This window comes from Thermobia domestica, chromosome 7, assembly GCF_964235325.1.
Source record: "Thermobia domestica chromosome 7, izTheDome1.hap1.1, whole genome shotgun sequence".
Lineage (NCBI taxonomy): Eukaryota > Metazoa > Arthropoda > Insecta > Zygentoma > Lepismatidae > Thermobia > Thermobia domestica.
This window is the reverse complement of record NC_137460.1, coordinates 132,062,140-132,076,674: the sequence shown is the minus strand read 5'-3', so window position 1 is coordinate 132,076,674 and position 14,535 is coordinate 132,062,140. Positions and strand designations below refer to the sequence as shown.

General features: G+C 34.0%; 1 protein-coding gene across 1 annotated transcript in view; it reads left to right on the top strand.

Annotated features, from left to right (window-relative positions):
• The window catches only part of LOC145688944 (putative glutamate receptor), a 134,768-nt gene that overhangs the window by 53,094 nt on the left and 67,139 nt on the right, over positions 1–14,535 (top strand). The window contains exons 2-3 of the mRNA XM_081763109.1: positions 8,974–9,153; positions 11,273–11,457. Of these exons, the coding sequence (XP_081619235.1) occupies positions 8,976–9,153; positions 11,273–11,457 (363 nt within the window). The 5' untranslated portion in view covers positions 8,974–8,975. The remainder of the gene's footprint in view (positions 1–8,973; positions 9,154–11,272; positions 11,458–14,535) is intronic.

The following is a 14,535-nucleotide window of genomic DNA, read 5'->3' as shown; positions in this document are numbered from 1 at the left end:
ATAAATCATATACTTGATTTGTGAGTTGTCACGCGGATTTTTAAACAACACCAAATACGAACAATTTAAACTCATATTTCTATTTGCTTTACTGTGATAAAATGAATTTTGTGTTATAAATATCACACTAATATTTCGATGATGCGATCGTTTTGTGAACATATCAACAATATCACTATTCACTTCTCGCATATGGTCATCAATAATAATCAAATGTGTCCATCTTGAGGCTGCAAATCTTTCATTCGTGGAAGTCCTTCGTGAAATTCTACTGGAACCGGCATTGTTGCATACACGTTTTGCCATTCTGCATAATACCAGTATATCTTACGAAATTTCGTATTGATCATGGTTGGGAGATGTGACGGTAATCGCTTTCACAAAATACGTTTTTCCACACCCACTAGGTTCTGCAAGAATACAGGTAAATGGATGTTTCCACTGTGTATCAATGATGAACACTAACACCTTGTTTCAAATATGATGCGTATTTAAAGTGATCTCAAATTTTTTGTTTTAGTTTGTAAATTCTTCCACTCACTGGTAAATGTTGGCGAAAAACGGAAAACCGTTTATCTGTTAATCGAATAGTTGAAAACCGTTTATTTGTTAATCGAATAGTTGAAAACAGTTTATTTAATAATCGATAATTAAAAATCGGATAAAGATTGACGGTTAACCGCGAAAGTTGATCACTGTTTGATTTTAAATTCTATTTGAAATTTTTTTCGTTTGAAATTTATTTGTTTTGAAATTTTTCATTTGAAATTTGTTTTAAATTTTTGCTTCAAATTTTTAGTTTCAAAAATTTTTCGTTTCAAAAATCTTGTTTCAAACTTTTTGTTTTAAAAATTCTTTAGTTTGAAATTTTTGTTTGAAAGATTTTGTTTTAAATTTTTTGTTTTGAAAATTCTTTAGTTTGACTTTTTTGAAAGTGTTTGTTTTAATTTTATTATTTTGAAATTATTTTCCTTTCAGAATTTTGTGAAAATTTTTCATTTTAGATTTTTGTTTGAAATTTTGGTTTGAAAGTTTGTTTGAAAATTTTTTTGTTTCAAAATCTTGAAAATTCTTTATCTTGAAATTTTGTTTGAAAGTTTTTTTTTAAAATTTTTTGTTTTGAAAAGTTTTTCGTTTCAGAATTTTGTTTGAAAATTTTTCGTTTTAGATTTTTGTTTGAAATTTTGGTTTGAAATTTTGTTTGAAAATTTTTTCGTTTCAAAATCTTGTTTGAAATTTTTAGTTTTGAAATTTTTCAGTTTGAAAATTTTTGTTTAAAAGTTTTCGTTTCAATTTTTTGTTTGAAAATCTCGGTTTGATTTTTTTTAGTTGTAAGTTGAAAACATTTTTAAATGTCATGAATCTTGTTCAAAATTTCCACCTGACTCACAGAGAATATTGACCGGGGACCCGTATCAAAGACTCGCGCATCAAAACCAAATCATCGATCACGTGACCGTACCAGCATTTGACACTCTAAGGGTCCTACCAAATTGGAAGGGGATACCCGTTTATACCTTACAACCCTATCAAAGAGAATAAATTGAGTCAATAACCGAACACTTGGTTGTACTAATAATTTGGCAATTTTGTACGCATGAAAGGACCACCGAAATTTATCATGGTACATATTGAGGTCCTGTACTACGCTTATATTGGACAAATTCCAAAATTAAAGGGTTGGGTCAATGTAACCCTGCCAAAATTGACCCCTATACATGACCACATAACCATATAAGGTAATAGGACCTCATTAAAGGGGATAACTTAGGTCAAAACCAAACACGTGGTACTACGTATTGCTTACGTTTATATTTTGGCAATTTTGTACCCTAAAAGGGAACGAGATGGACCACCCAAATTTATAGTGATATATATTAGGATCCAGTACTATGATACCAAATGTTTAAATTTGGCAATTTCTAAACATTAAGGGGTGGGCCAAGGTACCCCTTCCAAAAATTTAAATGGGTGCATTAATGTGCCCATGTCTTATGAAAAGAAATAGACCCCATGTATACGCTCATATAACCATATAGGGTAATAACACCTCATGAAAGGGGATAAATTAGGTCAAAAACCCTCAGAAATTTGAATTTTTGGCAATTTTTTACCCATGAAAGGAAACGACATAGATCCGCAATACTAGTAGAGGTACATACCCTGGTCCCAGGCTACCATACCCAATTTTTAGATTTCCAAAATTTAAGGGGGGTGGTCTAGGTACCCCTGACAAAATTTAAGGGGTGGGCCGAGGTACCCCTGCCTAAATTTAGAGGGGCTGGTCCTAAGTACCCCTAGGTCATTAATTCTGGGCTCAGTCGTTGACTTTTGACCTATGACGTCACAAAGGTCGGGGTCAAAGTGCAAAACGCGATAGGGTGAGGCCCATACTACTGCAGCTTAATAGACACACATTTTCTCTCTGAGTCAGAACATTCTGTCTGAATGTTGGATGGTTGTAATCCACTTACCCTAGTGTTGCCAGTAACTATGTACTTTTACAAATCTATATTCTTATCAGTGTATTCGAAACACCTGGATTTGGAAATATGTCAGATATCTGGGTAATGTGCTAGGGCAAGAAAAGCAGTAGAATGGTAAAGTGCGGTGAACTCAGTAGTCACTGTTAGTGTAAATTTGGGAATCCTTCGGATTTCCATTTGATTCACGTTTGCTTACGTCAATTTTGAGAGCTTTGAGATACATTTTACAAATTTTACACTGTTTCATCACTATTATTCCTCACTTCTTCAATACATTCCCTCGTGGTTCAAAAAGGTTTATTAAAAATTGAAAATTATGAACTGGTGTAGAACTTATGAACTTTGTTTTCCCTTTTAGTGTTCCTTTCAGCAACAAAGCTACATGAGATGTGGATCTTCAACTTTACGTGGATCTCAAGTACATGAGCCGCAGCCGGGAATGGAACGTGGGCCTCCTACGCTAAAGGCACATATGCTAACAGTTTATCCAGAACGCTAAGCTAACAGCAGAAGCTACGAGATAGTGTAGAGTGATTTGTAGAGATCTTGAATTAGAGATACCATATAGAATGGATGAAGGATTCCACCGAATAACGATACGCGGTGAAATAGAATATGCTGAGTTACTAATAGAATCTTACGAAACATGACTGAAATATACTGAAAGACTCGTTTCTCCTTTGATTAAGTGATGGCCAACTGTTCTCCGGGAAGAACAATGCTGTAGTTTAGAGTGCATATTCGAGTACTACAAGTTTTCAGTTTTTCTCGAATGAACTGAAATGTGCCGTACAGAGTCGTTCGTTTAATAATGACTTTATCACTGAATTTGCTATTTGCACGTCGATTAATATTCCCCCGATATTAAAGCACTATGACTTTCTATAGTGTGAAGAAATCAGAACCTACCACCAAGAAAATGAATAGGTCTACAGAATGAAAAAATGGTATCGTGTTGAATTATCATTAAAATGTGAAGTATTGTTATCCCTCAACAGATCTTGGTACTCTTATGACATATGACATATGATAGTGAAAGAAAATTGTCGGTGTACACAAAAATCCATTTTAAAGTGGAAATTTCAAGCTTGAAAATGTGGTTGAAGTTCAACGTCTGTGGAAGCTTGAGGATATCGTGTATCAGTGTTGCCAACAATCTTTGAAGAAAATAGGCGAGATGACCTTCAGAAATAAGCTTTTTTTTACTCAAAAATAGTTAGATTTTGAATTGCTAACCTATAACCCACATTGTTGATTTTAAACTCCTTTTTTGTGTGTAGGAATATAATTGAATTATAGTAAAATTTGAAATAATGAATTTTATTCGTTGAAGACTAACAAGCAACATACATGACTTTAAATTACAATAAAATCCATCAACAACTCATCTGATTTGTGAATGTCAACAGCCATATTATCAGTTAAATTGAAATAAGTCATCATTGATGACGTCGCAGCTAGCCGAGGCGCTGGAACTGGATGCACCATCATTGAATTGTGGATGGTTGTGTTTGTGTAGACTGCCATTGTCCCAATTTTCAGCAGTACTTCTTACGGCAGGTCGTAGTCCTTAAAAACACTTCTTATTTCTCCGTACACGCACATGAATTATCATGATTCCATTGAGAGTTTTCAAGATAGATGTCATATTCGTTTCATTTAATAAAGAAAAACAATCTCGGTGACTTGAAAAGCCGAACAGTTTACTAAATTTGTATTAGAAAACTTTCATTCTTACAATGAAATGCAAAAATTAAAATAATTAAAAAGTAAACGGAGTCGTTACGGGAGCGACATTAAAATTCTCAGTCCATAAGTATCTGTGTAAACCTGTGGGAAGGGAGAGAGAAGAATGAAAAACAAGTGTTTATTGCTTAATGAAACACCCTCTGAATAGTCTGACAAATAGAATAATTTTTAAAAATTACGCTTTATTTTCAAAGAAAAAAGTATTTTGAGAATTAGTTTAACGGCTAATAAAAAGCCAAAAATGACAAAAGAGTTCCATAAAAAAAAGGCTATATTTAAGGCTATAACCATTTCGTAGATTTGTATGGCTAAATGCCTCTCTAAATAGGCTAGATATAGCCAAAAAGAGGCTAAATTGGCATCACTGTCATGTATTTTAGGAAACCGGCTATGCCGGGGAACGTTCCTGAAGAAATTAGGTCTGCTGTATATTGACCGGAGGACAGAACAGTCGAGCCAAAGTTCAGTACTGTGAGCAATGTAACAAACCCTTGTATCGCGTATTCACTAGAACACGTGCTAGACAAAAGCCTCTGCAACGTTGTGGCTGTGATACACAGCGAATGCCTCACGCGTCTTTATCCTGACATCCTCTCCTGATTCCCTCTCCTCTGCTTGAGTGGCCTTCATCTTGATCAATAAATGGTCGGCCTTACAGAGTGGCAATGGCAGCAATCCGTGCGAGAAAGTGTCCGTAGTTTGAGGAAAGTTTCCCTAATCTAGGTAAATTTAGCAAAAAGGCAAAAAGGGATTTTATATGATAAAACGTGAAAATCCAGGAAATTCTCGCCCAATATAAATGTACCATTCTCGCCCAATTTAATTGACCAATATAAATGTTTAAATTTGTCTTTGTTTTTCAGAAATGAACCAATGCAATAGCAATAGTGTGTATGTATGTGTGCTCAAAGTAGCATAATTTGTACCTAATTTGTCTGAGTGTATTTTGTTTTGTAAAAGAAAAACGAAAGAAAAAGAAAATGAAATAGCAGCCAAAAACAAATGTGGCTGACAATTCTTTAATATACCTACATTAATATTATCACATAACTTCTGTCATAGGAATTGGACACTCAATAAACGAGGGAAAATTTTATAAGAAAGGGGAAAAAAATGTGTCAGTCGAAGGAAATTTTCTTAATGAAACCTACGAACACTTTCTGTGGCCACGTAGGCTGATGCGAGAGTTGCCACTTATCTCGATTTTGTCGAGACAGTCTGAATTTTGGAGATAATGTCTCGCGTCAAGACGTGGCTCTGAAGCAGGCACGTAGCCAGGATTTCGTGAAGGGGGGGGGGTACGTGATATAAAATACTGTGGTAATATGAAATACTCGATCATTCTAAACTATTTTACTGGAACTATATTGGTTCGTTTAGCCAGGATTTCGTAACGCGGGGGGGGGGGGGGGAGTGACATTAAATTCTGAAGGCTCAGGAGCTCGATTAACCTAAATTAATTTACTATCAACATATATTGGTTTGTTAGGACAATAAATGAGAATATGTTGGTAAGTATTTCAATAACAAACTATGAAGAAATCTCGAGTAAAACAATTAAAAAAAATATTGAAAAAGATTATACAATATTTATGTCCTTGCTCTGTTTATTCAAATATAACAATTTTCCTTTCATTATGACCTCAACTATTATAAAAAGTACATATTTGCTATTATAAAAAGTACATACTCAATAATGTTTTATTGACGAAAAATTATGATAAGTAATGTCCACGCTGTTACAGAATGGCATTATGCTTTACGAAGCTTGAAATCTTCCTGACTAGAAATTCTGAAAAATCGCTAATTTTTCTAGAAATTTCAAATTCCCTGACTCTTCCAGGATATCTCGCTCACTTCGCCACCATGTATTGCAAGTAATACAAATGTCATCATAAAAAGAGTAACTAAAAGCTTCCTGTAGTTTATTTTTAACTCTGATTCTTCTTTTTCTCATTTCATTTTCTTTCATCCTTCCTTAATTTTTTCATTTGTGGTCTCGAAGGGGGGGTCCGGACCCCCCTTTGCTACGTGCCTGTCTGAAGGGACTTGAAAGTGTATCGACTTTCGTATTTGGTAACTATTATTATTATTATTATTATTATTATTATTATTATTATTATTATTATTATTATTATTATTATTATTATTATTATTATTATTATTATTATTATACTTAATTTCCACATTAATGTTTAGAATCTTCAAAAGTAGAGGTTACCTCACAACAACGGCTTTCAAATACCAACGTGTCTCGCAAGACAATGTCTAAGTTCACTTTGTAATTGATGAAAATCGACTTCTCGAAGAAGTAACCAGCAAGAAGTAACCAGAAATATCTCTTTAAATGGGAGCAGCAGCAGGAGAAGTAGGCCTAGACTTAGGAGTAACAGCAGGGTTGCCACACTCGAGACTCGCGAGGATGCCAAACACGGGTCTGAATTATGCTAAATTTTTGTAAATTATGCCAGATTTAAAAATTTTCTTTCCTAACTAATTTTAAAGACCCGCCCCTACTTTTCTTCATTATTTTAATGAAGTGTTTCAACTGTATTCATGTACAAAGCTAATATGACGCTGTCAGGACTGATAATGAAATAAATTGGTAAATGGCACATTATAGGGGGGAAGGTCGAATTTATATTTTATGAATGGATAACATTTTAAGAAACATATACACAACATGCCGCTTCCGACACAGCCCTGAAGCATTTCTTTTAGTATATTACTAGCTATCCCTTGACGCTCATATCCCTCCCCTCTCAAGTTGTAAATTGAAAGAGGCAGAAACATTCCAGATAACCACACATTCAAGTTTGAGTTGACAGTAATAAAACTATGGGTAAGTAAATGTTTGTAGAGTCACGTTTTGCTATTTTTGAACATTTCTCTGAATTGAACAATAAATTATAACCGCGAAAATAGACTGGTTTCATTGCTCCAACCATCGCTTCAACTAAGAAGAATAATTCCAGACAGTCCTTGAACCATCTAAATTTTCGTTCCTTTTCTGTTCACCAGAGGGAAGAATGAAATTATACTAGATTTGGCCAAGATGCTAAAGTCAAGATGCTAGAAGCTAAATGTATGTGAATTATGCTAGATCTAGCACCAAGATGCTAGATATGGCTTCACTGAGTAACAGCAACTGAAGTAATAACAAAGCCAAACTTTACAGTTTCTACAACAAAATTGATAGTAAAGTATTAAGATACAGTAATTAATAGGGCAACCATAAAGTATAAAGAGCAGTAAAAGCATAATGGAATTTTTCACCCATGGTTGGTACCCTATCTATGTTTTTGATCACTTTACATATCCAAATTTGCTAATCTTATAAGCGTAATAAAGCATAATTTACAGAAATAAAACATAAAGCATAATGCTTAATGCTTTTTATGTCAGAACCTTGTGTATGTGTACAATAAACAAGAATTTTAGTATACTGCCAAAGAAAAAAAATAAAGAAAGGCTGTCATTAATGCCGCAAACAATGGAAATCAACTGCCAATGCTTTAAGCGTAACCAGTGGCGTATTTACGATTTTGTTTCGGGAGGGGCTTTGCTAACTTTCGGGGGGGGGGCTTTGTTTGGAAATGTGAAAATTCTGCAAGATATTTCATTTACTTTACTAAGTAAGATTTCGAGGGGGGCTTAAGCCCGGAAGCCACCCCCTAAATACGCCACTGAGCGTAAGAATGGAAAGTTCGAATTCCTCATCTCTCTGTACTTTCCGCTCAGAAGGAGTTTTTGTTTCTTCACTTTGTGTTAAAAGGCAGGCAAAACTAGTTGTGCTTATTCCAAAATACCGAAATCAAGAGAATATGTAATCTCAAGAGTAAGAGAATTCCCAAGTGACCATTTCAAAATAGAAAGCGGTAATCTATTTTGTACTCTTTGTTCTGAATTATTATAAATGACAAGTTTACTATGCAGTTACAAGTTTCTTCTTCGAAACACCGCTTAAGGAAAACTGCACAGAATGAGGTAGTATGTTATATTGATGTAATTTTTAGTGGGGAAATCGAATAGTTTCATATAAATTTTTAATGCTTGTGTAATAAAAACGAGCAAAATAAAACAAATATATAATAGACATGGATAAAAAATGAAGTATAATTCAAAGAACAGCATATTAAGACATAATTCAGGAAAAAAAGCATAATGTAAGGAAAAATAAAGCATAATACACAGCTGTATAAAGCATAAAGTTGGTTGCCCTAATAATTAACTATTTCTAACTTTTATTGGCATGCATGTATTTAGGTACGTAACATATAGGCCATACGTAGGCTATACACTATTCAAATTGACCATATTTTTATAGGTCCCATGTAACTTAAATTGTCTCACGTTCGTTTTAAATTAGACCTATAGGGTTCGCTCCTCACGACAGAAAGACTTAATTATTATGGAAAAAGAAACGCTGGTACATCACCTCCCTCAACCGAATAGCTGTATGAAGTGTCCCTACAAATTGTTTTGGAAAGGTACCAACACAGAGCAACCGCTCTCTCTTATTATATATATATATCTGGCATCTAATGTCAACCATTTTGGCCACCTTCACTAACTGTAGAGGTCGAGGAAATTTGTATATTGCACTTGTATACTTAATTTTCTTTCGTCAAAAATTTATCTACGTTTTTGACGTACTCTGTATATCCGTATTCTTAACTAACTAGCTAAGGAAAAGAATGTAGATTGATTAATGAAGTCTTTCGTAATTACTTTTCAGCAATGGGCTCTCAGTTTCAAATACCTCTAACCTCTGCTGTATCAACAATTGTTATACTAACCTGTGTTCAAAGTATGCTGGTGAACGATACTGTGTTAATAAGGGAGATGTTGATGGCTTTGCAGAAAGAAAGATATTTTTCCATTCTCTATATATTTTACTGCAACAATTTAAGTAAAGGTAAGTTAATTCACGTTTCACACACTACAGGATCAAGTTTATACAATGCTTTTTTAAAGATTACTTTTCTGTTTATTTGTAAGTCAAATCTTGCAACTTATAATTTTCCAAATATCCATACTGTAACTTAAGTTGTGAAAATTTCTATAGATACTAAAACTTGATAACTATATGGTATTTTTAAACAGAGTGTTTGAGAAGTAACTAGATACTAGAAAACGGATACTGGCCAAAACCATCCTCTTCTCTCGTATCCGTGTTAAAACAACTTAGCTTCTTACTTTGTCCATCCATTTTATCTTCTCTATCTTTCTCTAGCGTCACATTTCGAAAATCTCTAAACACATCTTCTCTAACTTCCGTAATGTCTAAGTTTTCGAATCATATACTGGGGTGTACGTTATATCGCACTTGACCTGCTTCTTTCTTTAGTCTAATGTCAAGCCTGCTGGTTAGGAATGATCTTTCTATTTGAATTCTTCTTTGGCTACGGCAATTCTTGACCTGATCTCTTTGGTGCAGTAAGCCTCTCTCTTCAAAAGACTTCTCAGAAATTTTTAATTGATCGGTCTCTTAAATTTCCTTTGTTCTAGTCTGATCCCTAAGAATGTGTTTCTACGAGATATCTCTTGATTACGGACTTTCCGATGTTGATTTCCATTCCAAATTGTTTTTCTGTGTCAACTATTCTATCCATCATCTCTTGTAGTTATTCTTCGATTTTAGCTGGAATAATTGTGCCATACTCATACCTCACATTGCTAATGATCTGCTCTCGAATCTTGAAATCTCGAACTCCCAGTAATGCGTCCTTTATTAAGCTTTCACCGTAAATAATGAATAATTAGGGTGACATACTGCTTCCTTCTCTGACTTCTCTCCCAATCTCCACACTATCGGTTTCACCTTGATACAAGTACAACTTTATTCTTCGTACTGCGTTCACGTTACGAATGAGTTGTCAGTCCCTTCAGTAGTTGACGATTTCCTTGAGTATTTTCGGAAGTTTGGTGCAATTGACCTGGTCGAAAGCATATTGCCAGTCGATGGTGGAGAAACACAACTCTTCTCTTACGTCAAGAACTTGTTCTCATATAGTTGTCATTAACCCAATGGCATCTCTGGTATCTTTTCTTTCCGAAATACAAACTGATCTTCGTTCGACATTTCTTCCATCATATTTTTTAGCTTTCTGCTCAGTTTGCGTGTAATAATCTTCACAGTGTGGAAAATATGGCTAATATTTCTTTAATGACTGCATTTTTCCTGTTTTTACTACATAATATTACCACTGTAACATTTAGTAAATCCTTTTCCATTTTCTACTCAGGTAGATCTTAATAAGTGAAGTCAATAGTTTCATTGCATTGTCTCTTAGTCCCTTGAGCAAATTAGCTGCTATATTGTCGTCTCTGTAGCCTTCCTCCTTAGGTGTAATTTATCTACTCACGTGTATGTGGAAGCTTCAATCGTGAATTTAGTTTATAAATAATGTTGCACAACCACAACAATTCGCTGAAACTATTCTTATTGTTTTTTGTTATATATCAGGACCTTGGAAGAGAAAGGCGAACCCTAAAAATCGATCCCTTTTCCCTTAGTTTTCTCACAGTTTCAAGGTAAACAAAGATTCGCCCCTGCTATATTAATGTACTTGCCAAACTTTCAGCTTGATTTCCCAACACCCCGATTTCAGGATTTACCCTTTCCCTTCCAAGGTCCTGATATGAGATCGTCTATGAAATTACGTATATAGTTTTCATAGATCAACTAACGAAGCGATGCTGATTTATTGGAGGTATTTTTGTTCATCGCGTAGCAGCGAATTAATACTTTAGTGTTTATTGCTCTTGTTAAAGTCCGGCTGGACGGAAATTTTAATTTCAAGGTGTGAGTAAGTATAAATTTATAGTTTTGGATTTCCAAGCTTTCATGCGTGATCCTTCTTACTGTCTTTAACAAAGTTTGTTTATTTTGGAGATATGTATATGATTTCATTAGTAAATAATAATAATAATAATAATAATAATAATAATAATAATAATAATAATAATAATAATAATAATAATAATAATATAATTAGTGTAATTAAAAATTTCATTTTGTTATGTATTTGCAGCCGATTCCCAGCAATGGAAACATATTTTAGAATTGGAGAAACAATTTACGAATCACTTCATTCAAGTTGGATTCTCTAATGAGAATAGACTGAATTCCATTCCATCCGTAAGAAGAGATCGCTCCTATCGTCGAATGAATGTTGTGTTTGGTGAATTGAACCTTGTTAGGCAACTTATAGAGAAGGTAATACAGTGCTATGCGATGATTACATTCTAAAAAAATAATTTTATTCTTTTCCGCTTTCGATGGGCGATAGGATGGAAGAAAATATGGTGGTTGGTATATCGAATTCAGGATTTCAACGGATTTTTATGTTTCGTGGCTCCTACTTACCAAAACAGGGTTTTTCGATGTCTGTCCGTCTGTTTGTCTATGTTTTATGTTCACTCGTCAAGAGATCATCCGTTTAACATATCTGAACCAAATTTTAAACTTAAGGTTATTATGAGAAAGAGCCGGTTTTCGAACTTTCTTCCCACTCCCGAGGTAAATGTATTTACTGTGGAGTGATTTTAAATATAATTTTCTCAAAAATGACCCCACTGAATTTATATATTATTTATAAATCAATTTTTCTTTAGCAGCACTATAATATAGTATAAGTCGTTTCTCTAGGAAAAATCTGGAATGGTAGTTTACTCATAGGGCGATTTGTAATTGCGGACAATTTTCTCAGAAATGATTTAGGCGATGTTATTCATACTTCATAAATAAACGTCACATTAACAGTCCCCCAATTTGCTTCTCACGAAAAACTCTACAACGGATAGTTTAATCTTAAGTATGAGTTTTTTTTGGACTATTTCCTCAAATGGACTCAAGCAAATTGTATTTTATAAACAAGTAGGCTATTTGTTTTAAAACAATCTTAGAATACTACGAAAGTAAGGTTTCATAAAAAGTTCACAAGTTGTGAGTTTGGAAGATTTTCTCAAAATTGTTTGGTTGATTCTGTCTTACTTTATAATAAATTATTTTGCATGAGACACTCCATAAAAGGTAGTTTGCTCTTGGATGTTTTCCTCGCACGATTTTCTCTGAAGCTGTTGAGTAAAGTGTTGTTGTTATGCATATGTCATAAATAAATATTTTACTCTAAATCTTTCAATGAAATCACTTTATATGAAAACGTCCATAAGAGATAGTTTTTTCTTTGGGCGTTGTTTATAGATCATGGAAAAATGAAAATGAATGTGTTAAATAATTTCGTCGATTCTGGTACCAACGAAACTTCAGGGTTCCAAAATTTATACTATGTTTTCAAACAACGTGATTGCTGGATTTTTTATAGCATAGATCCAGGAGTAGGTTTTACACTTATCTTCATGCAGACATGTTTCTATAGCTTCTTTAGGCTTACATTCAATCCATTTGTTCCTCGTGTCATTCATTATAATGTTTGCATTGCAAAAAACTGGAACAAACGATGCCAGAAACACTGGCAGAACTACGCATTTATTCGAGACCTGAAATGCAGGGCGTGTAGATACCATGCACATAAGAACTAAGTAAGTATTTTAATTACTCTCTATATATTGAACTGTTTAGATAAGAGTCACAAGTGCTTTAAGGCATCGGTGCAGGTCCTGGGGGAGCCAAGGGGGGGTCTTGTGCTTCTGAAGGTTTAATTGGCTCTCCACCATGATCTGGACCTTTGGACAGGTGACAACGAAACACACATACCTGAACGGGTCCCTAAGTTTATTGCAATCTACGCCAGTACTTAAAAAAACACATAACCAATAAATATAAAGCATTTTGATATAGCTACCTGATGCACCATGATGAGCTACCTGATTTATTTTCTGATAATTTGATATTTCTGTTCTGCCCATCTCCCTGAATAAAATACGGGACAATGGGGAGAAATCTCCAGATTTTTGTTACTTCGAAAACAAAAACTAAAAAAAAAGAAAAAGTTAAGGAGTGAAAATTGTCAACCATGACCCCTAAAAATAAATCACTTCCTTCCTTGAAATACTTTAATCATGCCCAAGAGGAGATCCATTTTCGGTGAATTATTCTTCGTATTAAATAAAATAAATCAGTCTTACATGTAAAATTAGTGAAATATCCCCTTCCCCAAATTGCACATGACTATTAGAGTAATCTAGTACCTCAGGGGTACCCCTCAACATTCGTAATTCGCATACTACATGTGGATAGTTTCTACAATTCATAGAGATACAAACGAAATACTCCACGAGATACATTTTTCGAATAAGCATATTATTTTTATTAAATTTTCATTGTGAATCATTCTGTTTCTCCCACTGATTTACAGATGTTTCATGGTGAACGGTTTACTATTTTTCATAGCATTTACCAGAAGTTAAAAGTTCTTTGGAACCGGGAATTAGAGAAAATGTTCGAAATGATTAATTTGCAACCTCCCACAAATCAAACACTATCTCCCGTGAATAGTTATAATGATGTCCATAACGATACGAGAATATGAGGTAATTCCAATCACTGATAATTTCAAGGTGTGGCCCAGGAGAAATCCCCGGAGCCATGAAATTCCCTCTTCTACCATACATCGTATCGTGCTTCATGTGATTCCCAGTATTTTCGTGGTATTAATTTTCACACCGTTTGTTTAAGTCCTCCCCTCCCGGAGCAACACTGTTAAAAATGGTTTCTTAAATTCGAGAAAAAATTCTTCGTATTTGAGGACATTCGTTTCTTACCTGTGCACCGAGTAATACATTCTTAAAAGTGCAATTTTGAATTCCTCTAAACATTTTGAGAAATAATGACTGAAACGCGAGGAATTATGTCTCATTTCTGAGGGTGCAAATGATTTCTCAAATTAGAGAAAATGTATTCTTTCTTAAAATCGAGAAAGGAACATCTGAGCAAATGAGGCATATAACCCACACTTTGAAAAACACATCTCTCTCAAAAAAAAAAAAAAACTCTCTCTCCAAAGCGAGAAACAGTGCACAAAAACAGGGTTCTCAAGTATGATAAAGAGAATGGGAAAGGGTATAAACAAAATATAAACATGCAAATATAAAACAAAATATTAAAAAAAATCTAATTATTAGTACATACAGAATTTATATTAAACAAACATATATAGTTATATTATTTAAAAAATAACATATTTAAACCTTCATTTCAAGAAAATTACAGCCCTTAATAACGAAATATTTGTTTTACAACAAACCAAAAATATTAAACAGATAAATTCTCTAAAAACTGCCAAGCAACGAACGTCCACATTTTCACTACACCATTATTATCTATCTCTATCAC